This window comes from Leucoraja erinacea, chromosome 16, assembly GCF_028641065.1.
Source record: "Leucoraja erinacea ecotype New England chromosome 16, Leri_hhj_1, whole genome shotgun sequence".
NCBI classification, from domain to species: Eukaryota; Metazoa; Chordata; class Chondrichthyes; order Rajiformes; family Rajidae; genus Leucoraja; species Leucoraja erinaceus.
In genome coordinates, this window is record NC_073392.1 from 28,178,318 (window position 1) to 28,203,416 (window position 25,099).

Genomic DNA, 25,099 nt, shown 5'->3' on the forward strand with positions numbered 1-25,099 from the left:
CCCACCCCCCCGGTTCGGCCCAGCTCTGTCATGCTGGTGGGTGTGCTTACCTTAGCGGAAGCCACAATCGGCTGGTCCCCCCAGCTGCTTTTCACCGTCCTCAGATCGCTCTCTGCCTCGCTCGGGCCCACGCGAGCTGCTGCCCCGCCCCGCCCCTCCCCTCCCTCCCCCCTCTTCTCCCCCCCCCCCCATACCCTCCTCCACCCTCTCTTAAACCCCATTTCCCCCCTCCCCTACCCCATTTCCTCCACCCATCCCTCCCCTCCCATCTCTCGCTCCCCCCCTCCCCCTCACCCACCCCCCCCCCTCTCCTCCTCCCCTCCACTCCCCGTCTCCCTCGCTCTTTTGCCCTTCTGTCTCTCTCCCCATTCTCTCTCTGCCCCCCCCCTCCTACTCTAGACACGCCTGCGAGTTGGGGTCTATGCGTCAGTGGATAGGGCGTTATGGGGTAAAATGAGCAAATTAATAATATTAATATAATATCATGGGGGGGGGGGAGAGTTAGTGTGAGTGTGGGGGTGGGGGAAACAGACCAGTTTTCATTAAAATTATGCCCATATTTAGCATTACCTGTATTTACCATTTGAATGTATTTGGGCAATGACTTTCTAACAAAAAAAAGACAAGAAGGATAACCATTTTAAATATTCAGCAATTCAAGTATGATAATCACTTGTTGCCTAGCAATAAATAATTAGCTATCACTGTTAAAATTCTAAAGACATTTCACTACTTGCTAGTTAGGACTCAATTGAACTAAAAAAAAACAAGAGATCTAATAGGTTCCAAAATAAAAACAATCTTCCCAATCTGTACATTAATCTACTTGCATTGATCATGGTATAAATAACCCATACTAGTTGTACTATGTACGATGTGGATATAGCACTGCAAATTTTTATTATGGTAGAAAAAATAAATCTAATTTTCAGTGCAGACCCGTGACACAAGGAGATGAAACCAAGTTGTCAACTTACGAGCTTTTCTTTTTTTGCAACAATTTAAAAGGATATTGTTTTCAAAAGCCTCTGAAGTAAGTGAATGAAAGGACTAATCCAGCAAATAGAGTAGAACACAAATATAATGCATTTTACTTCTTGCAAGATTAGTGGTAAAATGCAAGCTACTGTGATAACATCAAAGTGATTTCCAGCAAGAGACAGTGTAGCCTAAAAAGGGATTCAGTCTTTATCAAAAACTGACAAAGAAGCTATGCCAAACATCTAATGAAATGACGCAACTCCAAAAGTTGTACTTGCACATGATGATCCCGTGACAAAATAGCCTACAATTCCAACGATCTCTGAAAAAAAGCACGTTCTTGAAACGGACATGGTACTTTACAGGAACTAACAATTATCTTATTATATTGTTCAAAATCTCATCATTTAATTAGACAAAGAAACACGTGACAGATGGATGAATCAGTTTGTTTTCTATCTTGGGAAGATGATTAAATAGAATGTGGAAATTAATGCCACTGAACTTCTTGCAACTGTACAATGCACTGAACTTTACCCCCTACATTTTAAGTAGAAAATCCCACACCTAAAATACACCCAAATTTGCATTTAGCCGCAAAGTTCGTAGCATTTCTTAATCCAATAATTTTTCAACATTTTAATAACAACAATACATTTTATTTATAGGGCGCCTTTCAGGACTCTCAAGGACACCTTACAGTTAAAACAAGCATGAAACAAAAACAACATTTACAGCAACAATACACAATTCTCAAACTTTTAAATTTGATCTTGTTCTTTATTCAATTTACTGTCTCAGGTGGTTAGCCTAATCTTCCTGCAAATACACATCTTCAAATATTAATGTCATCTCTTTGAAAACGATTACCCTCTCGTGCTTCCGACCCTCTTATTTTATAGTTATTTTGTAATTTAGGAGTTTGCAATAAGCACGAGTGCAGTCAGTGACACCAACACACCAAATGATTATGTATAGCCTCCATTTTTCATCTTGTCATAAGAAATAAAAGCAGTTGCAGACCACACCATGCTTCACAACTCTGTCATCTTTCAAAAATATATGGCTTGTCTTCCATCTCAGTGCCACTTTCCTGGGCGAACAGCATACCATGCTATTCCCTCACAAGAGATCCCTCATGCCTGCCTTCTTGACCTGAGCTTGTTTATCATTCCATCTGAAGATCTCACCCTCTATTTTCTTCCCATCTTCTCTGCCACCCCCACACTCCAAACTATCATGTAGACTTTCTCTTTTTGTCTTCCCAATCACCCATATTTACCTCCTCTTGCTCCTAATTCTTTTGAATACTTGCATTCCTCCCCACCTCTCTTTCATAGCCAGTTTGCCTCTCACCCACCCTTCTCAGGTCCCCAAATATTTTGTAGATTTTATATGAACTCTGTCCATTACTCTCTCTTGCCCTGGTTCCCGCAGTTCTGTTCTAATAGTCCATTTCTCCTCTTTTTGCTCTCCCTTCTCGCAAACTTCATCTTGGTAACAATGATCCTTCAGATTTTCTGTGGTCTCCCTTCTCCATACCTTTCTTACTGCTCACCCATTTTCCTTCCTACTGATCAGTAGATCTGACTTGCTTCCACTATCTCATTGTCATGCTCTACCCCTCCCCATTTCCCCACAGAATCTGATTCTCTGACCATCTAAGCATGCTCCTTATCATGTTAATCGCCCTGCAATGAATGCCCTCTCCCAATCTGATAATTCATATCATCTTTTCCACCTCCAAACCATACCTTCTGATGCTGTTCAGTAAACACACTATGCCAATCCCACCTATCATCCTGACATCCCAGTATTCTGTAACTTTATTTCCTGTCATCTCCTCATCGGCCACCCCACAAATCGATCTCACTTTAATTGCCCATCCTCAAATCCCACCAGTGGATATCGTCTGCTCCTCCTTTCATTAGCCCCCCCCCCCAACCTTACTGTCCCCTGTAGCTTATTACCCTGTACTTTCCACTTGCCTTTTCCCCATCCTCCTCCTATTGTTCCCCATAATTTCCACACTCCGCCTCCTTTTCCCCACTTCCTGACAAGTGCCTGATTTTAATCCCCCCCCCTCATCCTGTTGCTCCCAAGTATCCTGTACCCTCTCACCCCATTCCCCTCCTCCCCATCCTCAACTTGTTGCTCCCCATAAAAGCTCCACACACACTGCCTGCTTTCCCCTCCTTTGTTTCCCCACCTTCCCTATTATTGCAATTTTCTCATCTGTCTCCCCCTGATCCTCATCCTGCTGCTCCCCAGCATTGTACCCTCTCTGCTGCGCTTCCACCTCGTTCTTCTTCTCATCCCCATCTTGCACCCTGTGCTGGCCTCCAATCTTATTCTTCTCACCCAATCCACTTCCATCCCACTCCCCATAATTTTGTTGCTCAATCTTCCCTACCCTCTCACCCTGTTACTGCCCAATATCCTGCATGTTCACTGCTGCCCTCCCTCCCCATTCCTCTCCTATCCCCCATCCTGTTGCTCTCCAGCCTCTCCTACCTGTACTGCTCTGCCACCCCATTCCTCTTCCCCTATCCTCACCTTCTTGCTCCTCAGTCTCCTGCACCTTCTCTGCTTCCCTGGCACCGCGTTCCTCTCCTTTCCCTATCCTCCCTGGTCTCCCCTACCTTCTCTGCTGTCTTCCCACCCATTCTTCTACCCCTATCTACCCTGTTACTCCCCCGCCTCCCCCGTGATCTCTGCCTCACAGCCAGCCCATCCCTCACCACTCCCCATCCTTATCCTGTTGCTCAGTCTCCCCGACCACCCCTACCTCTGCCTCCCTGCCACCCCTACCTCTTCGACTGCCCTCCCATCTCATTCCTTCCTCAGCCCCCGGGTCAGTTTACCTTCGAAGTCGGACTCGGAATCAGTCTCGGTCCCGCTCTCTTCGTTGTCCTCGGTGGACTCGGTCTGCATGGCGTCGGCATCGCTGTCCTGCCGGCTGTCGATGCGCTGTTGCTGTTCCTCCTTCTCCTTGAGCCGGGTGAAGTACTGGATAGCGAAGTCGACCAGGTCCGTGGGCTGGTTGCGGAGCACCTCCACGGTGTAGCCCTGCAGCAGGTCGGTGAGGCCGGGCGGGATCTCGATGTTCATCCTCTCTCTTTCCCCCTCTCGCTGGCCGAGCAGTCGGCGATCGGAGAATCAAGCGATTAGTTAACGGACCCCGGCCCCCGCCGCCGCCTCCTCGCCGCCTCCTCCTTCTCCTCCTCAACCCCGCCGCAAACTCACTCCAACACCGGCCGATTAACCAGCAAAGAAAGCCGCCAATACCAAACCGATACCTTCCCGATTAGTCTGCATTTACCTCCAGAAAAACGCTATCGAATCATTGAAATGGTGTTTTATTTGTAAACTTTCAATTGCTTCATTTAGGAAAACGAAAACTGATTTGGATTTGTGATTTTATACATAGATAAATATATTATTTAATCTCGTCTCCTCGCCTCACTTGGGCGCTCGCTCGCTCCGTGCTGTTACGGCGCCCAATCAAACTTGTTGGCAGGAAGTGGGCCGGGGCAACCTATGATGGACGTGAAGGCTGGCCAGTCGGTGAGCCGGCCTGCGCTGAGCAGCGGCCAATCAGCGCTGGGAAAGGGGCGGGGCTTGCGCGCAGCAACAAGTTAGGTTGGCCGAACACGACCCGCCCCCGTCTTCCTGTCCCGCCCCTCTTCGCCATTGACCGACAGCCACCGCGACCAATCACAGCGCGGCCTCGCCATTGACGTCAGTGCCCGCGCGTTTGGCTTACCCTGCACTGTTGCTAGGGCGACTGCTATTCAAAAAACAAGGGGGATCCCTTGCAGAATAAAATGGGAATTCCTGCAGACTGAAATAAAAATCAGACACACCTATCCTTGTGCAAATCCTTCTTTATTAAATATCAAGGGGTGAGTCTAAAATCTATCCATAATGATAAAGCTATACCTGTACTCAAAATGTATTTTGAGTTTAGGAGTAAAGAGGTAATTCTGCAGTTGTCCAGGACCCTGGTAAGACCACATCTGGAGTATTGCATGCAGTTTTGGTCTCCTAATTTGAGGAAGGACATCCTTGCTATTGAGGCAGTGCAGTGTAGGTTCACGAGGATGGCAGGACTGTCATATGAGGAAAAGATTGGAAAGACTGGGCTTGTATTCACTGGAATTTAGAAGGATGGGAGTGGATCTTACAGAAATATATAAAATTATAAAACGACTGGACAAGCTAGATGCAGGAAATCATTTCCCCAATGTTGGGGGAGTCCAGAACCAGGGGCCACAGTCTAAGAATAAAGGGGAGGCCAATTAAAACTGAGATGAGAGAAGACTTTTTTACCCAGAGAGTTGTGAATTTGTGGAATTCTCATTAGAGGCCAATTCACTGGATAAATTTAGAAGAGATAAAGCTCTAGGGGCTGGTGGAATCAAGGGATATGGGGAGAAGGCAGGCACGGATTACTGATTGTGGATGATCAGCCATGATCACAGTGAATGGCGGTGCTGGCTCGTAAGGGCCAAATGGCCTCCTCCTGCACCTATTTTCTATGTTTCTATTTTTCAATGCAATTTGAAATATCAAAACAAAACAGCAAGATTCAACAAAGATATTCCCAAAGATTCAGATTCAGATTCAACTTTAATTGTCATTGTCAGTGTACAGTACAGAGACAACGAAATGCAGTTAGCATCTCCCTGGAAGAGCGACATAGAATATGATTTCAATAAATAAATCTATTTACATGCATACAGTCATAGTGTTTTTCCTGTGGGAGGAGTGTCCGGGGGGGGATGATTGGTAGTCACCGAGGTACAGTGTTGAGTAGTGTGACAGCCGCAGGGAAGAAGCTGTTCCTGGACCTGCTGGTCCGGCAACGGAGAGACCTGTAGCGCCTCCCGGATGGTAGGAGGGTAAACAGTCCATGGTTGGGGTGAGAGCAGTCCTTGGCGATGCTGAGCACCCTTCGCAGACAACGCTTGCTTTGGACATCCTTTTGCAAATCCCTTTGACAGATATATTTGCATCTCCTTTAAAATGAAATCACCACGCAGTCTGTGGAAATGTCAAAAACAAAAGCAAATGCTGAAACTGTGTTTGTTCAACATTAGACACAAAAAACTGGTATAAGATCACTGTTTTTAAAAAAACAGGATGCCTTGTGTGCTATTTGTACGACATATTTTCAAATAAAAACAATGTAAAAGGCATTTATTTCAGATGCTATATTCAAAATAATTGAAAACTGGCTCCCTCACATTCAGAAATGAAGCGCACAGCTCATAAGACAGGAGCGGAATTAGACCAATCACCCCATTGTGCCCGCTCTGCTATTCAATCATGGTTGATCTATTTACCCCTCTCAAACCCATTATGTTACTTTTTCCCCGTAACCTTTGACAATCTTACTAAACAAGAATCTATCAATCACCACTTTAAAAATACCCACCATCGGCTGTGGCAATGACTTCCACAGATTCACCACCCTCTGGCGAAATAAATCCTCCCCATCTCCATTCAAAAGGTAGACAAAAATGCTGGAAAAACTCAGCGGGTGAGGCAGCATCTATGGAGCGAAGGAAATAGGCGACGTTGCGAGTCGAAACTCAAGTTCAAGTTCAAGTGAGTTTATTGTCATGTGTCCCTGATAGGACAATGAAATTCTTGCTTTGCTTCAGCACAACAGAACATAGTAGGCATTAACTACAGAACAGATCAGAGTGTCCATATACCATTATATAAAATATACACACATGAATAAATAAACTGATAAAGTGCAAATAACAGATAATAGGCTTTAATGTTCAGAGTTTTGTCCGAGCCAAGTTTAATAGCCTGATGGCTGTGGGAAAGTAGCTATCCCTGAACCTAGTCGTTGTAGTCTTCAGGCTCCTGTACCTTCTCCCTGAAGGTAGCAGTGTGTGGCCAGCATGGTGGGGGTCCGTGATGATACTGCCAGCCTTTTTGAGGCAGCGACTGCGATAGATCCCCTCGATGGCAGGGAGGTCAGAGCTGATGAAGGGAGGTCAGAACCGGGCAGTGTTTACTGCTTTTTGTAGTCTTTTCCTCTCCAGGGCGCTCAAGTTGCCAAACCAAGCCACGATGCAACCAATCAGCATACTCTCCACTGTGCACCTGTAGAAGTTAGAGAGAGTCCTCCTTGACAAACCGACTCTCCGTAATCTTCTCAGGAAGTAGAGGTGCCGAGATGTGAGGCCACATCTTCAGACTGATGTGGGGAGCGCGGGAAGAAGAAAGGATGAGGCGGAGACAGTGGGCTGTGGGAGAGCTGGGAAGGGGAGGGGAAAGAAGGAGAAAGCAGGGGGACTACCTAAAATTGGAGAAATCAATGTTCATACCGCTGGGGTGTAAACTACCCAAGTGAAATATGAGGCGCTGCTCCTCCAATTTATGGCGGGCCTCACTCTGGCCATGGAGGAGGCACAGGACAGAAAGGTTGGATGTGGAATGGGAGGTTTAGTCTGCTGCTGTGCTCCCTGGTCCTAGACTATTCCACTACTAGAAATATCCTCTCCACATCCACTCTATCAAAGCCCTTAATTATTCAGTAGGTTTTAATGAGAGTCAAATTCTTCATATAACTCTCGGGGGAAACATAAGGGAAAGAAAGTGTTGAGCACTAAAAGTATGAGGACAATAGTTGACCTTTGGACATTAATCTAACAGGTGAGATGGGAACCAGTTCTGTGTGAGCCCTGCTCTGGGCCTCACCTTCCTTGCTCCCTACCCCCAGCAATAGACCATGAGAACTGGCAAAAGATAGTGGGATTTCTAATTCCTCAAAATATAAATTGAACTGTGTTTTGTGAAAAACAAGAAAAGCAGGTGATCCGCTGAGTTACTCCAGCAGTTTATCTTTTTTTCCTCAACTATCTCAGCAGCCACTTCTCCTACGATCCAAGGCTGAAGCCTATTGGGCCCCAAAGACTTGGCATCCTACAGCTTCAGCAGATTGCTCACTACCTCTGCCCTGCTGATGATACATTTGCTAAATTCTCCCTCCCTTCCAATTCACAAAAATAAGACTATTTCTAGAACATTACTCACATCCTTTTTAAGCGAAGTGTTGCGAAATATCTGTTTAATTCAGTTGCCACTTTATCTAAAGAAGGGTCGCGACCCGAAACGTCACCTATCCAGGGATTCTGCCTGACCTGCTGAGTTACTCCAGCACTTTGTGCCTTTTTTTCACTTCTTTGCCTAACATTGCCAATTCCCCGGACTGACTGATTACTACCTCTTGCGGAGAAGGACCTATTCCTTTTTGCCACAGCCGATGGTGGAGGCCAAGTCATTGGGTATTTTTAAAGTGGTGATTGATAGGTTCTATCAAGGATTGATACGTCCTTGGTTGGTTGTGTAGCCCTGACTCGGCTGCAAGGAGTTTGAAGATTTAGCCAGAGCAAGAATGACATTGTTGCTGCTATAATGCTAAACTAAAATAACCTGGAATCTGCAAGCAAGATTCTCTGGCTGTTTTGCTAGACGTTAGCCAGGCGGAAAGACATCAGCACATTCGGGCTTGAGATGGTTAAAATTTGTCTCGATAAGATCAACCTCATCGGCATAGTGGGCCAAAGGGCCTGTTCCTCTGCTTTACTGTTCTCTGTTCTCTCAGCTGTACTATTAGAAGGAGACTGAATGAAAGCTTGAGGAACAACACCTCTATTTATTGTCAGGGCACGTTGTAGCCCTACAGGACTCAATATTGGATTCTTCCATTTCACATGACTTAGTCTTTCTTTCCTTTTGTATCAGGACTGGCCATTAGTGCTTGCCATTCCTGTCCCTCTCACTACCAATGCACACACACACATTTTTTTCTCTTTCATTTATTTACTTTGGTTTTCTGGGCACATCCCATTGGAGCAGACTGTACATTATCCAGACTTCACAAAATCAGCAACACAGAATACGAATTGTCTATTCAATGGCTCCACTATTTGTTGTATCCTCCCCTTTCCTCTATTGTACTAGATTTGAACTGATTGCATTTAGGTATAGTACCTACCTAAATGCCTGAATAGAGAGCATGTGGTGAGGATGTTTCCACTAATGGGAGAGTCTTGGAACAGAGGTCAGAATAAAAGGATGTACGTTTAGAAAGGAGATGAGAAGGAATTTCTTTAGTCAGAGGGTGGTGAATCTGTGGAATTAATTGCCACAGATGGCTGGGGAGTCCATGTCAAAGGATATTTTTAAGGCAGAGATTGATAGATTCTTGATTAGTACAGGTGTCACGGGTTATGGGGAAAAGGCAGCAGAATGTGATTGAGAAGGAAAGATATATCAGCCATGATTGAATGACAGAGTAGACTTGATGGGCCGAATGGCTTAAATCTGTTCCTATAACTTATGAACTTATGAAAAGGAATAGGTGATGTTTCGGGTCAAAGCCTTTCTTTAAACCCGTCTGTAGAAGGGTTTCGATCCGAAGCGTCACCTATTCCATTTCTCCAGAGATGCTGCCTGACCTTCGAAGTTACTCCAGTATTTTGTGTCTATCTTCGGTGTAAACCAGCATCTGTGCTGTTCCTGCCTACGCATGAGGAAAACTAGATCTGCTTGAACTTATATCATGCATTCACTAAGAATTGCAGGTGGTGGTTTGTCAAAAAAAGACAGCAAGGGCTGGAATAACTCAGCGGGTCAGATAGCATCTCTGGAGAACATGGATAGATGACATCTTGAGTTGGGATCCTCTTCAGACTGATTGTAGTAATGGGGAGAAAGCTGGGGGCAGGAAAAAGCTTCTCATGTCACTGCTGGTAAAACCAATGCCACCTCATTTAATGCAATTTTCTGCTCAAGAATTGTGCAGAAAAACAAATCCATAAGGATCTCTCATTGTCCTACTGCCAATAAAACCAAACTCCTTGAGTTTCTGTTGTGCATTTGTCATCAATGTGTGCTTTAATAATGGAAATGCTCATCAAAGCTGATTCATGGCAGAATAAAATATCAGCTGCGTAATGTTCAATAATGTTTGTCACATATGCAACTGCACAGTGGAATTCATTTTGTATATCTACATATGCAACTGCTGCTATTTTGACAACGTTATTCAAAGTCCGGCCGGCCCATGCGTTCATGGTACTGGAGCAGTTCCTGTCAACTGACATCCCTCTCCTCTCCACACCCGGCCATCTTCGTGTCCCGGGGACGCCTCCTGCAGCCGACCTTAAAGACGCTGGAGGAATTACTATAGTCCACCCTCTTGCCAACCCATTCTTAGCACCCGATGTCTCCAGCTCCCTCCTGTTTACGCTGTCTGCCGAGCCTTCGGGTGGGTTCCCGGTTAAGAGTAAAAGGAACACAAAATTGTTACAGGAGAGAATTCTGGGGTGATTTGCCATCTACACAACTTCCCAGCATTTTGGGCTAAAGGCACTCCTTCATTTCCCACCTCCTATTCCCCAGTGTGGTGCTTCCAGTGCCTTCAGCAGCTGGGCTTCTCCAGAGTTCAATCCCTAGACATTCCTGTCTCTCTCCTACTTCTCTCTTTGCAGATGCTCTTTAAAACCTACTTCTTTGACCAAGTTTGTTACTTGATGTCCATTTACATAATTTATAATTTATTATATTCCTATGTAATATGTAAGGTGTGACCAGTGGTAGAGATCCTGCCTTAAAGCACCAAAGACCTGGGTTTGATCCTGACTACAGGTACTGTTTGTACAGAGTTTATACGTTTCCCCCGTGACTTGTGTGGGTTTACTCCCACTCTCCAAAGACATGCAGGTTTGTAGGTTAATTTGATTTAGGTAAATATTGTAAAATTGTCCCTGATGTGTGTAGGATAGTGTAAGTGTGCGGGGGTCGCTGATCGGCATGGACTCGGTGGCCCGAAGGGCTTATTTCCTCACTATATCTTAAAATTAAATGAAACTAAACTAAACCCTATAACGGTGCATTGTGCTAAAGTTGTGTTATGAATGTATTGTTAGATATTGTTAGGGTATTGCGTTCAGTTTACGTCCAGGAATGCGAAAACTCTTAAGAGCATTGTTATTACATATTCTTTTTTCTAGAAATAAAGAACTGCAGATGCTGGTAAGCCACGAAGTGCTGGAGGAACTCAGCAGGTCAGGCAGCATCTCTGGAGAAAAAGGATTGGTGACTTTGAGTCAGGACCCTTCTTCAGACTGGAGTAGAGCATGGGAGGGGGGGAAAGAACTGAAGAGACCAGGTCAAATCAGGGCCAGCAACAGATGACCTCAGGCAGGGTGGTTCCCTGATCGCCCAATTGTTGGCTTGAGAAGGTGTGATCTCAAGGGGGATACACTGTGGAGCTGATTAAATGACTGGATTGAGGAAGGGAGCAAATGGGGAGGGGAAGGGAGTGTGAGTAGAATTCAACAAAATTAGATCTTTTTTCTATACCCTTTCTCACAGCCTTTCTCTGAGACTTCCCGCTGGAACATTCTTGCTCTTCACAACGCCACTGGCACCAGATATAACTTGACATCCTTTAGTCAGAACTTTTCAAAAATGCATTGAGATGCAGCAGATATATATCTGTGAAGATGTGAGGTTGGAGCAGGGCATATGTTTCTCAGGGTGTATGAGGAGCTATGCTTCCAGTTTGCATGTGACTTCACTCTGGCAATGGAGGACAGAAAGGACAGTATGGGAATGGGAGGAGGTTAAAATAATTGGCAACCAGGAGATCCAGCAGGCTTCGGCAGACCAAGCAAATTGTCTTAACATAGTGTCGCTGATATAAAGAAGGTCACATTAAGAGTAGATGTAAGAGATGAGGTTAGATGAGGTGTATGTGAACCTCTGTCACATCTGGAAGGGTTGCTGGTAGTTCTATGTCCTTTGCAACTGCTTTGCAAGGTGCCTTCTGGGATGGACAATAAAGAGTGTCATGCCTGACGCCTGAAAGAAGTCCAGAAATTTAAGACTGCAGGTAAACCTTCAACCACAGAAAAAATTGGTTGAGTTATGAAAGGGATGAATAATTTGCTGCCTCGTTTTTGGCCTTAAGATCTAATTTTTTTTAAGTTAAAATGTGGTGCACATCACACTTGGGCTGTCGAACAAAATAGCCCTGCAGCTGCAAGTGGGTCATGTTGACCTTTAGGAGGTCACAGACTTGGTGCATTGGTCTTCAACAACAGTTCATTTGCCCGTCTGCACAATAACAATGAGCTCTTGTTAATGGATTGCTGGATAATTAAATACAAAACAAAAGAAGGTACAAAGTGGCACAGAGAATGATTTCTTCTCTGCAGAATAGGTGTAGGTCCCAGACAATTGGTGGTAACACGAGTGCAATGTGAATGGAAATTATCTAATCCTAATGCAAGTTGTAGTTCCCACTAATTTAGAATTTGCCATTTTCAGAGACCCACAGCACCCTGGCCACGCTCTCATTTCACTCCTACTATCAGGAGCAGCACGGTAGCCCAAGGTGTAGTTGCTGCCTTAAACCCGTCTCACGGTGTGACTCCACCCACGAGTGATCCCGAGTTTAAAAACAAATCAAACTCGTGGAAATCACGTAATATTAACGTAGCGGGAACGTCGGAACTCGTAACGCTAACGGCAGGTACTCTGGAAAATCTTTCAACATTTACAACACAATTTGTTCTTGAAGTGAAAATGTTTAACTTTTAAACGCGTTGTAAGAACGTTGATGCCCCGTGAGTTTACCGTAGTGACTCCTGAGTCTACTGTGGGAACTCAGCGGGACAGGCAGCATTTCTGGAGAGAAGGAATGGGTGACGGGATGACGTTTCCTAACTTCTGCTGCGTATTTGTGTTACTCCAGCACTGTGTGTTCACTTTTTGTCAACCAGCATCTGCCCTTTCTTGTGTATGACATTATTTGTATCCGTGGCAGTTGATTGTCACTGCCTTCAGTTTCCCAGGGGGTTGGGGCGGGACTGGAGTTGGGAGGGAAAGGTGGAGGGGATGGAGGGGGGGGGGGGGGGGGGGGGGGGGGGTGGGGGGGGGGGAGGGGGGGGGGTTGGGGTGAGTTTAGTATGGGAGACAAGTGTAGGAGAGGTGTACTGACTGTGTGAGCAGACACTTTGGTAATGATTGTCCACGGTAGACTATTGTAAACTCACAGGGCATCTACGTTCTTACAACGAGTTTAAAAGTTTAAAATTTAAACATTTTTACTTCAAGAGTAAATTTGACTCGTGGAAATCTTTCGTCATGTTGAAAGATTTTCACGAGTTAACAAGTTTCACGAGTACCTGCTGTTAGCGTTACGAGTTCCGACGTTCCCGCTATGTTAATTCTACGTGATTACCACGAGTTTGATTTGTTTTAAACTCGGGATCAATCGTGGGTGGACTCGCACCGTGAGACAGGGCCATTACAGCGCTAGAGACCCGGTTCGTTCCTCACTATGGGAGCTATCTGTATGGAATTTGTATGTTCTCCCTGTGACCGTGTGGGTTTTCTCCAGGTGCTCTGTTTTCCTCCTACACTCCAAAAATGTACAGGTTTGTAGATTAATTGGCTTAGGTAAAATTGTAAAAAATTGTCCCTAGTATATAGGATAGTGCTACTGCATGGTTTGATCACTGGTCGGCGTGGGCTTGGTGGGCTTAAGGGCCTGTTGCTGCACTGTAGCTTTAAAACAAGATGGCATAGGAGCCTGAATACTGTAACGCCCAAGTTCAGAAGCAGCTTCTTCCCAACAACCATCAGGCTGTTAAACACTAGAACCTCCAAATAAGCTCCAAACCAATAGACTTGGGGGCATTATTTTTGACTTTGGACAATTATTGTTTATTTATTTGTCTATTTGGATTTTTTTATGCATAGTGAACTTTTTTTAGTGTTCTGTGTTTTACTGGGATACTATTGTGAAAGTTTGTTTCTTAAAAGCAGATAGCAATTAAAACTGTTAAAGGTAGGCCATGGCAATATTTAATTGATTCGTCAGACAGGAGTGGCGATCTACATTCACAGATATGAGCACAAGAACATATCCTTCTTCATTGGAGATTCCCATTTGTCCACATCCACTGACCGCGAAGTGGCTCCTCTGTATGCACTAGGCTGAAAGTCTGCTAACACTGGGACAGGTTCATGTTTCGCAACATTATCACCCTCACCATTTTCAGTCACTGTTCCATTCCGAAGTGAAAGGGTTATTGAACCATCCAGAACTTCCTCCATTGAGTCCTTATTTCTACTGGATGGGCACTGTCCCTCATTCAAAACAACGCTGCGACTTGAATGCATGTCCAGGATGTAACTGTGGCCCTCTGTTATCAGAGTTCTGAACAGTCCTTCCATTTGCTAGGATTCTGCCTGATTCACCTCTACCCCATTGCAGACATTGGACTTTGTCTCCGGAACTGCTGCGCTACAATGCTCAGAACTATGTTCTCCACGTTAACCTTGCTCTACCTATTTTAGGTGTGCCTGGCTTGATTACATTTAGTCATGTTAATCCTTTGTGTCTTGCTGACATTGAAAAAGGGTGCAAGATTCTTAAGACTCATCATTTACCTATTGAATAACTATTAACTGGGTTCCTGCTTAATTAATGTTTCTATACTTAGCTGACTTGATTCAATTTCAATAGGTTTGTTTTTATCTGTACTCTGGGTCAAGGGATGAACCATGGACAAATGAACATTTAAATTGTGAGCCTTCTCGAACCGCTTCTCACATTGGTCACAAGCAAATTCAAGTTCAGCTTCTGCCTTGTGCTTGGTCATATGGTATTTCAAGGATGTCTCTTTGTCTGCACTGGAATCCACAAATTTCACACTGCAAAGGTTTTGCTCCAGTATGGCGCATTATGTTGAACTGACAGTTGTTTCTGCTGTTTGAAAGTCTGTCCACATTCATCACAAATGTAGTTTCTTTTCACAAATTGATTCGTTCTTTCTCCCAAGTTGTCCATCAGCGTGTGAAACCAGCATTCTTCTTCCTTCTCCATCAATGCCAACTGACTGTCTAATCCATCCCAACTCAGCTCTTCACTTTAATCCCGGCTGGGATTTACCTCAATCCAGTTCTGTAACTGAGTCGCACTCCAAAATCAAGGCTTTTCAATTCCACAACCTGATTGCTCACCTTCAGCTGCTGTGTGATGGAAGCGAGATAGTCATTTTTAAACTGGGCATTGGTGAGCACATTTCTCATCCGTTTCAGCTCGGTCTGTAGCTCTGGGATAAGCTGCAACCTTTTTCTGGTTACTTCAAGAACCTGTGGTAATGGATCAATCTTGGTCAGTGTTATAAACGTAAGGACAGTTGTCAGCCTTAGTCAGGACATCTTGGTCCAGCCCATTTGGGCTAACCTCAGGAAAAAAAAACTAGGGTCAATAGCCCCATTGTCCTTTCTTGGTTCTCCTCCATTTACAGTCAATCGTATCAGATGTCTCCAACGGGGTAATCTTCAATCTTCACGGCGGTTGGTGTCGTAGTAGCACCTGGTACAGTCCCCTCCAACATAGTCCCAATTTTGTCCAATCCCAGTAGTATGGACTGTGTCTGTGTTCAACTGGCAGTGGCTTCTGCCTTTTCAACCCCTGTGAATGCAAAATCGACAAGGTTATGCTTAATTGCTGTGCATATGTAATTAATTAATTGCTGTGGGCCTGTAGGTCATAACTAATTTACACACTCTTTAGTGTCCTATTCATTCCCTCCACTAATCCAGAATTCTACTGGTGATGGGGGATGTGAGATCACTCTTTAACTTCCTATCAGGCAGACCCTTTAAAAATAGATTATTATATAAAAAAAACAATTAAAAAATATTCCCAATTGTTCCAATCTATCTCCCCAAATTTACAATTTCAAATTAACAGATTTTGTTCTGAGTTAAAGGCATCTCCAATCTCATCTAACACCTGAATGCCATGTGGCCATTGTGGAATTCAGGTCTATGTTTGAACTCAATTCAAAAGGTAAGAAATAGAAAAAAAAACAACCAAGTTAAGAGAAAACAAAGAATAAACAATTAATTTTCATAGATTGCAAGCTCATTCAATGACATCCTATTTCATCTGACATGAACCATTTCATCAAAAGGGGTATACATATATGAATATATAAATATAGCCTGGGACTGGATATCGAATCCCGAAATGCTTTGGGAGAAATTAAAAAGACATAGCAAAATTCTGAACACAGGAAAATGAAGCTGCTAGTATCTTGGTTGCATAGTCTTGAAAAGAACACCGAACTTCTCTAGTCTGATAAGAGACAGAACTTGGATGTGACAACTTGAAAGAACAAGGAGATCTGAGTAATCAGATAAGAGCCAGAACTTGGATGAGTGACAACTTGAAATAACTTATTAAAATACCTTTTTAGAGAGCTTTTGGTTTTAACAAATACTAACCTTCGAACATTGAAGGAAAACTAATACAAATAAAAAACAGGTAAAATATACATCAATTACACAAATTTATCCAAGAAGAGTTAGCCAAAGTGGTGCAGCCCCCTTGTTTCCAAAATAATTGTGCAAAACATTAGAGACGTCTCTCAGTATTAATTTTATATTCCTCCCTTATCTGACAAAAGCCGTTCTGTTTAAAATAATCTTTGTTTTATGGGAACCAATTTGCAGAATTACCAAGCTAGGAAATTCCCCTGGCAGATTTTATGAACTAGGACTGGGAGGTTTACGTCTTCTTTGTTGGAGTGAGAATGTAAAATGAACAAAGGCAGTAGTTCAATGTAATGGTGGGCGGCTAAAGTTCAAAATAGGAGTGATCTGAGCTGTGATTGGACAGTGGTCCAGATTGTGATTGGCCACCTCCCCCTTCTTCTATAGACAGGGTCACCAGTGTCAGACATAGGGTCTCGAGAAGACCTCGAGAAGACTTACTGGTACTGAGTTTTTTTCTCCGAACTCTTATGTGCTTTCTTTCTCTGCCTCTACCCTTATCTCCTATTCCTCTGCCCACTGGCATTCCATCTGAAGTACTTTCCATTCTTTTAATAGTTCTGTCTTTATTCCACAATTCAATTCCTCTTTTACAGACATAATCCATCTAACTACTATCTCTTGTCTCCTCAAGACACATAGTCTTTTCAATACACTTCTTTTCAAGACACCTCGTCTTTCCAATACACATTACACTTCGTCTTTCCAATACACATTAGTGACAAAAACTTTATTGTCTGCCGTGGCCAATCCTTTACTCATTTCCAATACACAAGCCAATCCTTTACACAAGTGGTCTTACCTTCAGTGTCTTCTTCTGAGGGTCTTGGCTGGAACCAGGCCAACCTCAGACTGAGTGACCTTAGTTTTTTACCAGGAGCTTCTTCGGGAGGCCAGACTCAAATGGTCCAACTAGAGCTCAGTTTTCTCCACTTCAGATCCCGGTCAACTGCACCCTCTTACTCAGTCATCTGTTGCTGGTCCCAGCTAGATCTCTGTCGACTACAGCCAAATGTGAAAGTCCATTTGTGTAAAAAGGTTACCCCTCATGTTCCTATTAAATCTTTTTTCCCCCATATCTTAAACCTATGTCCTCTGGTTCTTGATTCCCCTACTCTGGGTAAGGGACTTCACGCATTTACCCGATCAAGAAGGAAGGTTTTGGTTTATTGTCACATGTATCGAAGTACAGTTAAAGGCTTTGTTTTACATGATACCCAAGCAGCTCAGATATACTATACAGAAATACAATCGTCAAACTCAAGTACAATTGATAAAGCAAAGGAGAAGATACAGAGCGCAGGTCTAGCTGTTTAATTTAGTTTAGTTGAAACAACCCCCTCGGCCCACTAACTCCGCACCGACTGCAGTGATCACCCGTGCACTATCCGACACACTATTGACAATTTTTTTTTAACGGAAGCCAATTAACCTACAAACCTCACGTTTTTGCAACATGGGAGGAAATCAGAGCACCTGGAGAAAATCCACATGGTCACAGGGAAAACGTACAAACTCCGTACAGCCAGCACCCGTACTCAGGATCACACTCGATTCTCTGGCACTGTAAGGCAGCAACTCTACTGCTGTTCTGCTGTGCTGGCCAAAGCTGGAAACAAAAAGCCAATGTTTTGTTTAGTTTTGTGTAGTTTATTGTCATGTATACTGAGGTACAGGGAAAAGCTTTTTGTTGCATGCTATTTGGTCAGTAGAAAGACTATACACAATTACAATCAACCCATCCACAGTGTACAGGTACACAATAAAATAAATAACATTTAGTACAAGATAAAGTCCAGTAAAGTCTGATTAAAGATAGTCCAAGGGACTCCAATGGGGTAGATGGTAGCTCAGAACCGTTCCCTAGTTGTTGATAGGATAGTTCACTTGCATGATAACAGCTGAGAAGACACTGTCCCTGAATCTGGAGGTTTTCACACTTCTGTACTGCTTACCTGATGGGAGTGCCAATGCTGCATACAGTTGCCACTAACTAATCCTTGTCCCAGAAGGGAAGACTTGTAATAATGTATTGCCCCTTCAACGACAATGGCTTTGGGTTTCCGACAAGACCAACAGCACACATGGCTAAGATGCAGATTTATAGAAGTTTTGCAATGTAACTTATAAACTGGAACTGAACTTGACCCGAAAATGTTTAACTCCTCTGCATTCATTTGTGCCATGTACTCAAAATTCATTCCTCCATAATCTTCAACTTTCCATGGCTACAAAAGGATGAAAATAATCAACAAGAAGCTGTAAATGAATTACTTCCGAGAAGACTCAAAGTTCTCTTCATGTTAATTTGTCCGAAACTCCAAACCAAGTCTTAATTGAAGTTGACTTTTATGACTTTGGGAAAGGTTAGTAGAAAGCTGTAAAATATTGACCAAATGTTATCCACTGAAGCCCATTTTTCTTCTCCATCATGTGGACCTTTCTCACAGTAGTGTGAAGAGACACAACTGCCAACAAACTTGCTAGCTTTGAAAAGAACGCCCCTTCTCAAGGGAGGACGTTCGATGTTAAATCACTGCCCCAGAACATGGGGATGTATTGAGGTGGAGTTTTTCCGTTTCCATTTGCAGGATCTTGGTGTTTTAGGCAAGAGTCAAAAGTCGAGAGGAGTCAAGAGTGTTTAATTGTCATGTGTACCAACAACAGACCATTCTTATTACAGCACCATAACAATCCTGTAAACACATCACACATATATAATATATAATAAACAAAATCCAATAAATTAATAACACAACACTAGAACAGAAAAACCCCAAAGTTCTTAGTGCAAACTAGTGCAGTTCATAAAATGTTGATAGTTGAGGTTATTTCTATACAGTGTTCAAAAGCCGGATGGTTATTGGGAAGAAGCTATTCTTGAACCTGGTGATCACGGTTTACAGATTCCTATAGCTTTTTGCTTATACAAAGTGTTGGTCCTTGATGATGCTGGTATTGGTTGCCTTTTTGAGGCAGCGCCTCCTGTAGATCCCTTTGATTGTGGGGAGGTCAGGACCTTCAATAGACTAGGCCATGTCCATCACTCTGTAATTTACTTTGTTCCTGGGCATTCGAGTTGCTGAACCAGCTCTGATTCAAACAGCCAAATGTGCACTCAACTCTCTAATGTACACTTGTAGCAGAGACCCATTTCCCTGCGTTTGATTGCAAGGGCAGTGTTTATTGTTGATTACTGGTTGTACTTAGTTTCCAAGACCAGTTACAGTCACCAATATTAGGTTGTAGTTATGTACAGACCAGATCAGATAATGAGGCTGCTTGCTTTCCTTCAACAAAAGTAATAAATTAATTATTGATATTGAAATTCCAGATTTTAAAAATGTTGTCCATTGAAATAGCCAGTCCACTGTAGTGGGAACTGTGATCATGTCTTCAGCTTCAGTAATACATCCTCCCATACAGATCAGAACTAAGCTATCTGCAGTACTTCCACATGTAACCGTGAATGGTGATGGATAAGCTAATTGAGGTAGAGGTTTCAAGACCATCCCCGACCCTCCAGAATGGGACCCAACACGTTAAAGAAACAAATGAAAACGGGTGGCATGGTGGTACAGCGATAAAGGTGCTGCCTTGCAGCACCAGAGGCCCGGGTTCAATCCTGACGACGGGTGCTGTCTGAGTTTTTACGTTCTCCTTGTGAATGTGTGGGTTTTCTCCGGGTGCTCTGGTTTTTTCCTACACTCCAATGACACACAGGTTTTTGGTTAATTGGCTTTGATAAAAAATTGTAAATTGTCCCAAGTGTGTAGGATAGTGTTAGTGTACTGGGTGATTGCCGGTCGGCACGGACTCAGTGGGCCGAAGGGCCTGTTTGTATGGTGTGTCTATCTCTGTATAACTAAAAGTCTTCATTTGGTTTATGCCCACAATGTGTTTCTGTGTCAATCTGGTTTTCCTATCTTCTTCCAAATGCTAGGCCACAGCCTTCCCATTTTCACACATCCTACTTACATTTTCCCCGTGGTAGCGATAAACATCTTTCCGTCGCATTTCCACCTATGTTTCCGAAGTTAATAATCATTAAAATTTTAAAAACAGCCAAAACTACCTTCTCACAGACAGCTTCCAGCGATCACAGTGATGTCACAATGCCTCAATCACAATGGGCTCTCAAGCTGGGTGCCGACTGCCACAATGACATCACAATGGGACATTGCCAATGAAAACGAGGTTGCTGCCCCTCTACCAATATCTGAAGGAGCTGCTCCTCAAGTTCTGGTTGCATTTTGGTCCCACACCATACTCAGCTTCACTTAAGATTTCATGCTATATTTCAAAGGTTATTCATGATTAAAGTTTTAAAAAAGCCAAATTTGAAAATAATTAACTGCTTTTCAGTGGCAGGCTCTTGCAGCACCTTCCAGTGATGATGTCACAATGCCATCACACACAGATGTCCAATCACAATGGATATAATTTACAAATGACATCACAATGGGACATAGCCAATGGTATAGAGGCTGCTGCCACTATACTAATATCTGAAGGGGCTGCTCCTCAACTTCTGATTCCCCTCCACGCTGTAATCAGGTTCACTTCAGATTTCATGCTATATTTCAAAAGTTATTCATGATTAAACAATTTTAAAGCCAAAACTGCCTTCTCAGACAACCCTTTTTCCAGGAGCTTCCAGTGATTATGTCACAATGCCACTCACGCTGCATCAATCACAATGGGCTCTCCAGCTGCAGACTGCCACAATTACATCACAATGGGACGTTGCCTATGGTAATGAGGTTGCTGCCCCACAATCCTAGTGATTGGCCACAAGGCAGGGAATGGGGTGGGCTGATCGGGGGGGGGGGGGGGGGGTTGGGGAACTCTCATCGCCCTCCCCCTAACCCGCCACCCACCCCCTCTCCGCCCCCGCCACCCCCCTCCCGCCCCCCGCAACCCCCCGCATTGGTAAAGTAAAAGTAAAGTATAAAAGAAATGTCATTATTTATCCATGTCAACTTTCTACTTCACTCCCCATCAACACAGAAACCAATTTGATTCACTCCACATGATATCAAGAAATGATTGAGAGCACTAGATACAGCAAAGTGGCAGTAGAGTGATACCATTGGCATTTCTCTAATGCGAAAAATCCTCCACCTATGCACTGTTCACGAAAAATAAATCTTTCTCTCTTTTCCCCTCTCCTGTCAGGCAGAAGACGCAAAAGTTTGAAAACACTAAATTCTTCACTGATGTTGTCTTGAACAGATCCCTCATATGCTTAGGATCTTCCAAACTACCTCGTTGAAGCACCTGCACTTTTTTTTAAATTTACACTTTCTCTGCAACCTCAGCAGTATATTATGCACTTTTTCCGTTTTTTTCTAAACCTGGAAGAAACCCCAACAACATTGCCCAAAACTATACACAGCAAGAATGTTGCTTGAATTAGAAGGTATTCGCCATGCGGAGAGATCAGACAACTTGGATTGTTTGCTCTGGAGGGGAAACCTGATAGAAGTGTATAAAATGATAACAGTCAGAACCTGGTTCCCAGGGTGGGAATATCAAAGACCAGACAACATAATTTGAAGATGAGAGGGGCAAAGTTTAAAGGAGAGATGTGCAGACCAAGCTTTTTTTTTAAAACACAGAGAGTGGTGGGTGTTTGGAACTTGCTACCAGGGCTGCTGGTGGAGGCAGATACGATAGTGGTGTTTAAGAGATTTTTTGATACACACTGGCTGGCACAGCAGCAGATTTGCTACCTCTCAGCACCAGAGACCTGGGTTTGATCATGACTACGGGTGCTGTCTGTACGGAGTTTGTACGTACTCCCCATGACCTGTGTGAGTTTTCTCCCGGAGCTCTGGTTACCTTCCATATTCCAAAGACGTACAGGTTTGTAGGCTAATTGGCTCCTGTAAATTGTCCCTGGTGTGTGTAGGATAGTGTTAACGATCGCTGGTTGGTGCAGACTCGGTGGGCCGAGGGGCCTGTTTCCACACTGTATTTCTAAACTAAACAAAACATGGATATGGAGGGGAATGGAGTGGTATGGATTATTTGCAGGCAGAGGAGATTAGTTTAACTTGGCATCATGTTCAGCATGGACATTGTGGGCCAAAGTGCCTGTACCTGTGCTGTACTGTTCTACATTCTATGTATTGTTCTATGTTCTAAGGCAAGAGTATGAAATGATCTTAACTCCCAGGTGATGAGGTGCGAGCATAATGCATAACATAAACCAAATGAGCATTGTAATAATGCAATGATTTGGAAAAAGGTGCATTGAAAGGCGACAAAGCCCACTGCATTCAAGCTATTTGGTGCCGAGTCCAGTACGTTCAGGTCATGAACGAAGGAAGTGGAGAGTGTCAAATGACAATAACAGTGCTTGAGAAAACAGGATGTGACTTTCAACCAAAAATGAATGCTCAAGGTGAGAGCTTTTGCAGTAGAATTACTGAGGAGGGAAAGTCATATCCAATACCAAGAGGCAGCCACGTCAGCTGGTGATAAACCTTTAGATAAACCTGGTACTGACCTTCCCACAACCAAAGGGATCCATAGAAGGCACTGCCTCAAAAAAAGGCTACACCACCCTAGCCAGGCACATTCTCATTTTGCTCCTGCCATCAGAAAGAAGGGATACAAGAAAACTGTGACCCCCCAGCTTGAGGAACAGCTTCTTCCCAACAAACATCAGGCTGTTGAACACTACATGCACCAACCAAACTATGAACTTTCTTGGTTCCACTAGAAATTTCAAGTTTTCTTTGCACTACGATTGTTTTCTTTACTTTATTGAACTTTTTTTTTGTTTATTGTGTTATCAACAAGCACTTTGTTTACAGACCTGTTATACAATGCAACCTGCGTTGATTGTTAATAAAGAAATATGCATTGGGCTGGCATAAAAAATTATTTGCACTTCACTTGGTCTTCGAGGCTAGGAAAACATCAAAAGATGTGGGATATGTTTTTGTTTGCTTATCTTTACTGGCACCTAGTGGCATTATTGAGCTCAAAGGTGACAAGTTCTGAGACGAAAAGAAGGAGATAAAAAATGGCACATGGAATAGGTCTGGAAAGCAGTGGCGAGGAACTGGTTCTAGTTGATTTAATAACAACACTCCAAAATAAGCTAGATAAGGACCTGAAAGGAGAGGGCACAGAACATAGAACAGCACAGGAACAGACCCTTCACCCTGCAATGACTGTGCCAAACATGATGCCAAGTTAAACTAATCTCTGCCTGCACAAGATCCATACCCCTTCATTTTCATGTGCCAATCTAAAACCCTCTCAAACGAGATAGTGGTGAAGATGGACACAAAATGCTGGTGTAACTCAGTCTGAAGAAGGGTTTCCACCCGAAATGTCACCTATTCCTTTTCTCCAGAGATGCTGCCTGACCCGCTGAGTTACTCCAACATTATATGTCTATCTTCGGTGCAAACCTGCATCTGCGCTTCCTTCCTACACGAGATAGCGGTGAAGGCAAGTTCAACTGCAACAGCACAATGGGAGCTGGCTAAATACCTGGAAGGAAAGAATTTGTGGAACCGTGGGAAGAGGATTGATCTTAGTTTTAGTATGGACGGAGTGAATGGCCTCCTTTCACGCAATCTGCAATGAAAAAGATTTTTATATTTTTATTATGATTGTTATTTTATACCCAATAAATGATGGGGAACTGGAATGCAAACAACTGCCAAGGATACATAGAACAGCAATGATACGGGCCTTCTACCCCATCCTAACCCATCCTGTGTGTGTGTGTGGTGTGTGTGTGTGTGTGTGTGTGTGTGTGTGTGTGTGTGTGTGTGTGTGTGTGTGTGTGCGTGTGTGCTGTGTGTGTGTGTGTGTGTGTGTGTGTGTGTGCGTGTCTGTGCGTTACGTGTGTGTGTGGGGGGGGGGGGAGGGAAGGAGAGAAGGGGGAGGGAGGGAGAGAAGGGAGGAAGGACAAAAGGGAGGGAGGGGAGTAGAGAAAGGAGGGGGGGAAAGGAGAGAAAGACAGGATGGAGCGAATGAGAGAAGGGAAAAGAGAGAGAAGGAGGGAGGGACGGAGAGAAGGAAGGGAGAGAAGATGGGAAGGAGAGAAGGGAGGGAAAGGGCTGGCGGCGGGAGCAGATGCCGGGGCGGACGCGTGTGAGCTGTGGCTGAGGTTTGTAAACGTTGCTCCAACCCCCGGCCCAGCCCTCCGTGTATTGTTCACCGCGTCTCCCCTGGGAGAGAGAGGGGGGAGCCGGGGCTGTGTGCGTGAAGCACGGCGACCGGAGGGGCAGGTGCGCTGCCGTGAGCGAACGACCCACCTCCCCCTCTCCCATTCCCCCTCACACCCCCCTCCCGGTCTACCCCTTTCTTCCCCCTCCACCCCTCTACTCTCTCTCCCCCCTCCACCCGGGGTAGATCTACCCGAGCTGAGAGTAGATTATTCTGGCGCGGGGCCCAATTGGGAGCAATTGGTCCAATCGGCTTAAGGCCGGCCCTGAATATGTCTGCGCCAAACATGATGCCAAATTAGACAAATCCCTTTTGCGTGAAAATGGCAGTTGCACCCTAGGTTATAGGACTGATCAACAATCTGATAACAGAGGGGAAGAAGCTGTTCCAAAATCTGGTGGTACATGCTTTCAAGCTTGGCATTTTCTGCCCAGCAGAATGACAGGCAAAAAAGACTTGGCTAAATCCACAACTCTGTAATGTGTTGCTGTCTTGGGCTACGCTGTTCCAAAACCAAGCTGTTCTGTAACTT

At 44.2% G+C, this 25,099-nt stretch overlaps 1 protein-coding gene across 2 annotated transcripts in view; it reads right to left on the reverse strand.

Annotated features, from left to right (window-relative positions):
- Positions 1-25,099, reverse strand: part of prkar2aa (protein kinase, cAMP-dependent, regulatory, type II, alpha A) — a 192,673-nt gene that overhangs the window by 133,794 nt on the left and 33,780 nt on the right. The window contains exon 7 of one of the 2 annotated variants that reach the window (XM_055648002.1): positions 3,846-4,093. In XM_055648002.1, the coding sequence (XP_055503977.1) occupies positions 3,846-4,093 (248 nt within the window). Of the gene's footprint in view, positions 1-3,845; positions 4,094-13,877; positions 15,506-25,099 lie in introns of those variants that run through there. The other variant, XR_008724761.1, reaches the window with a different exon arrangement.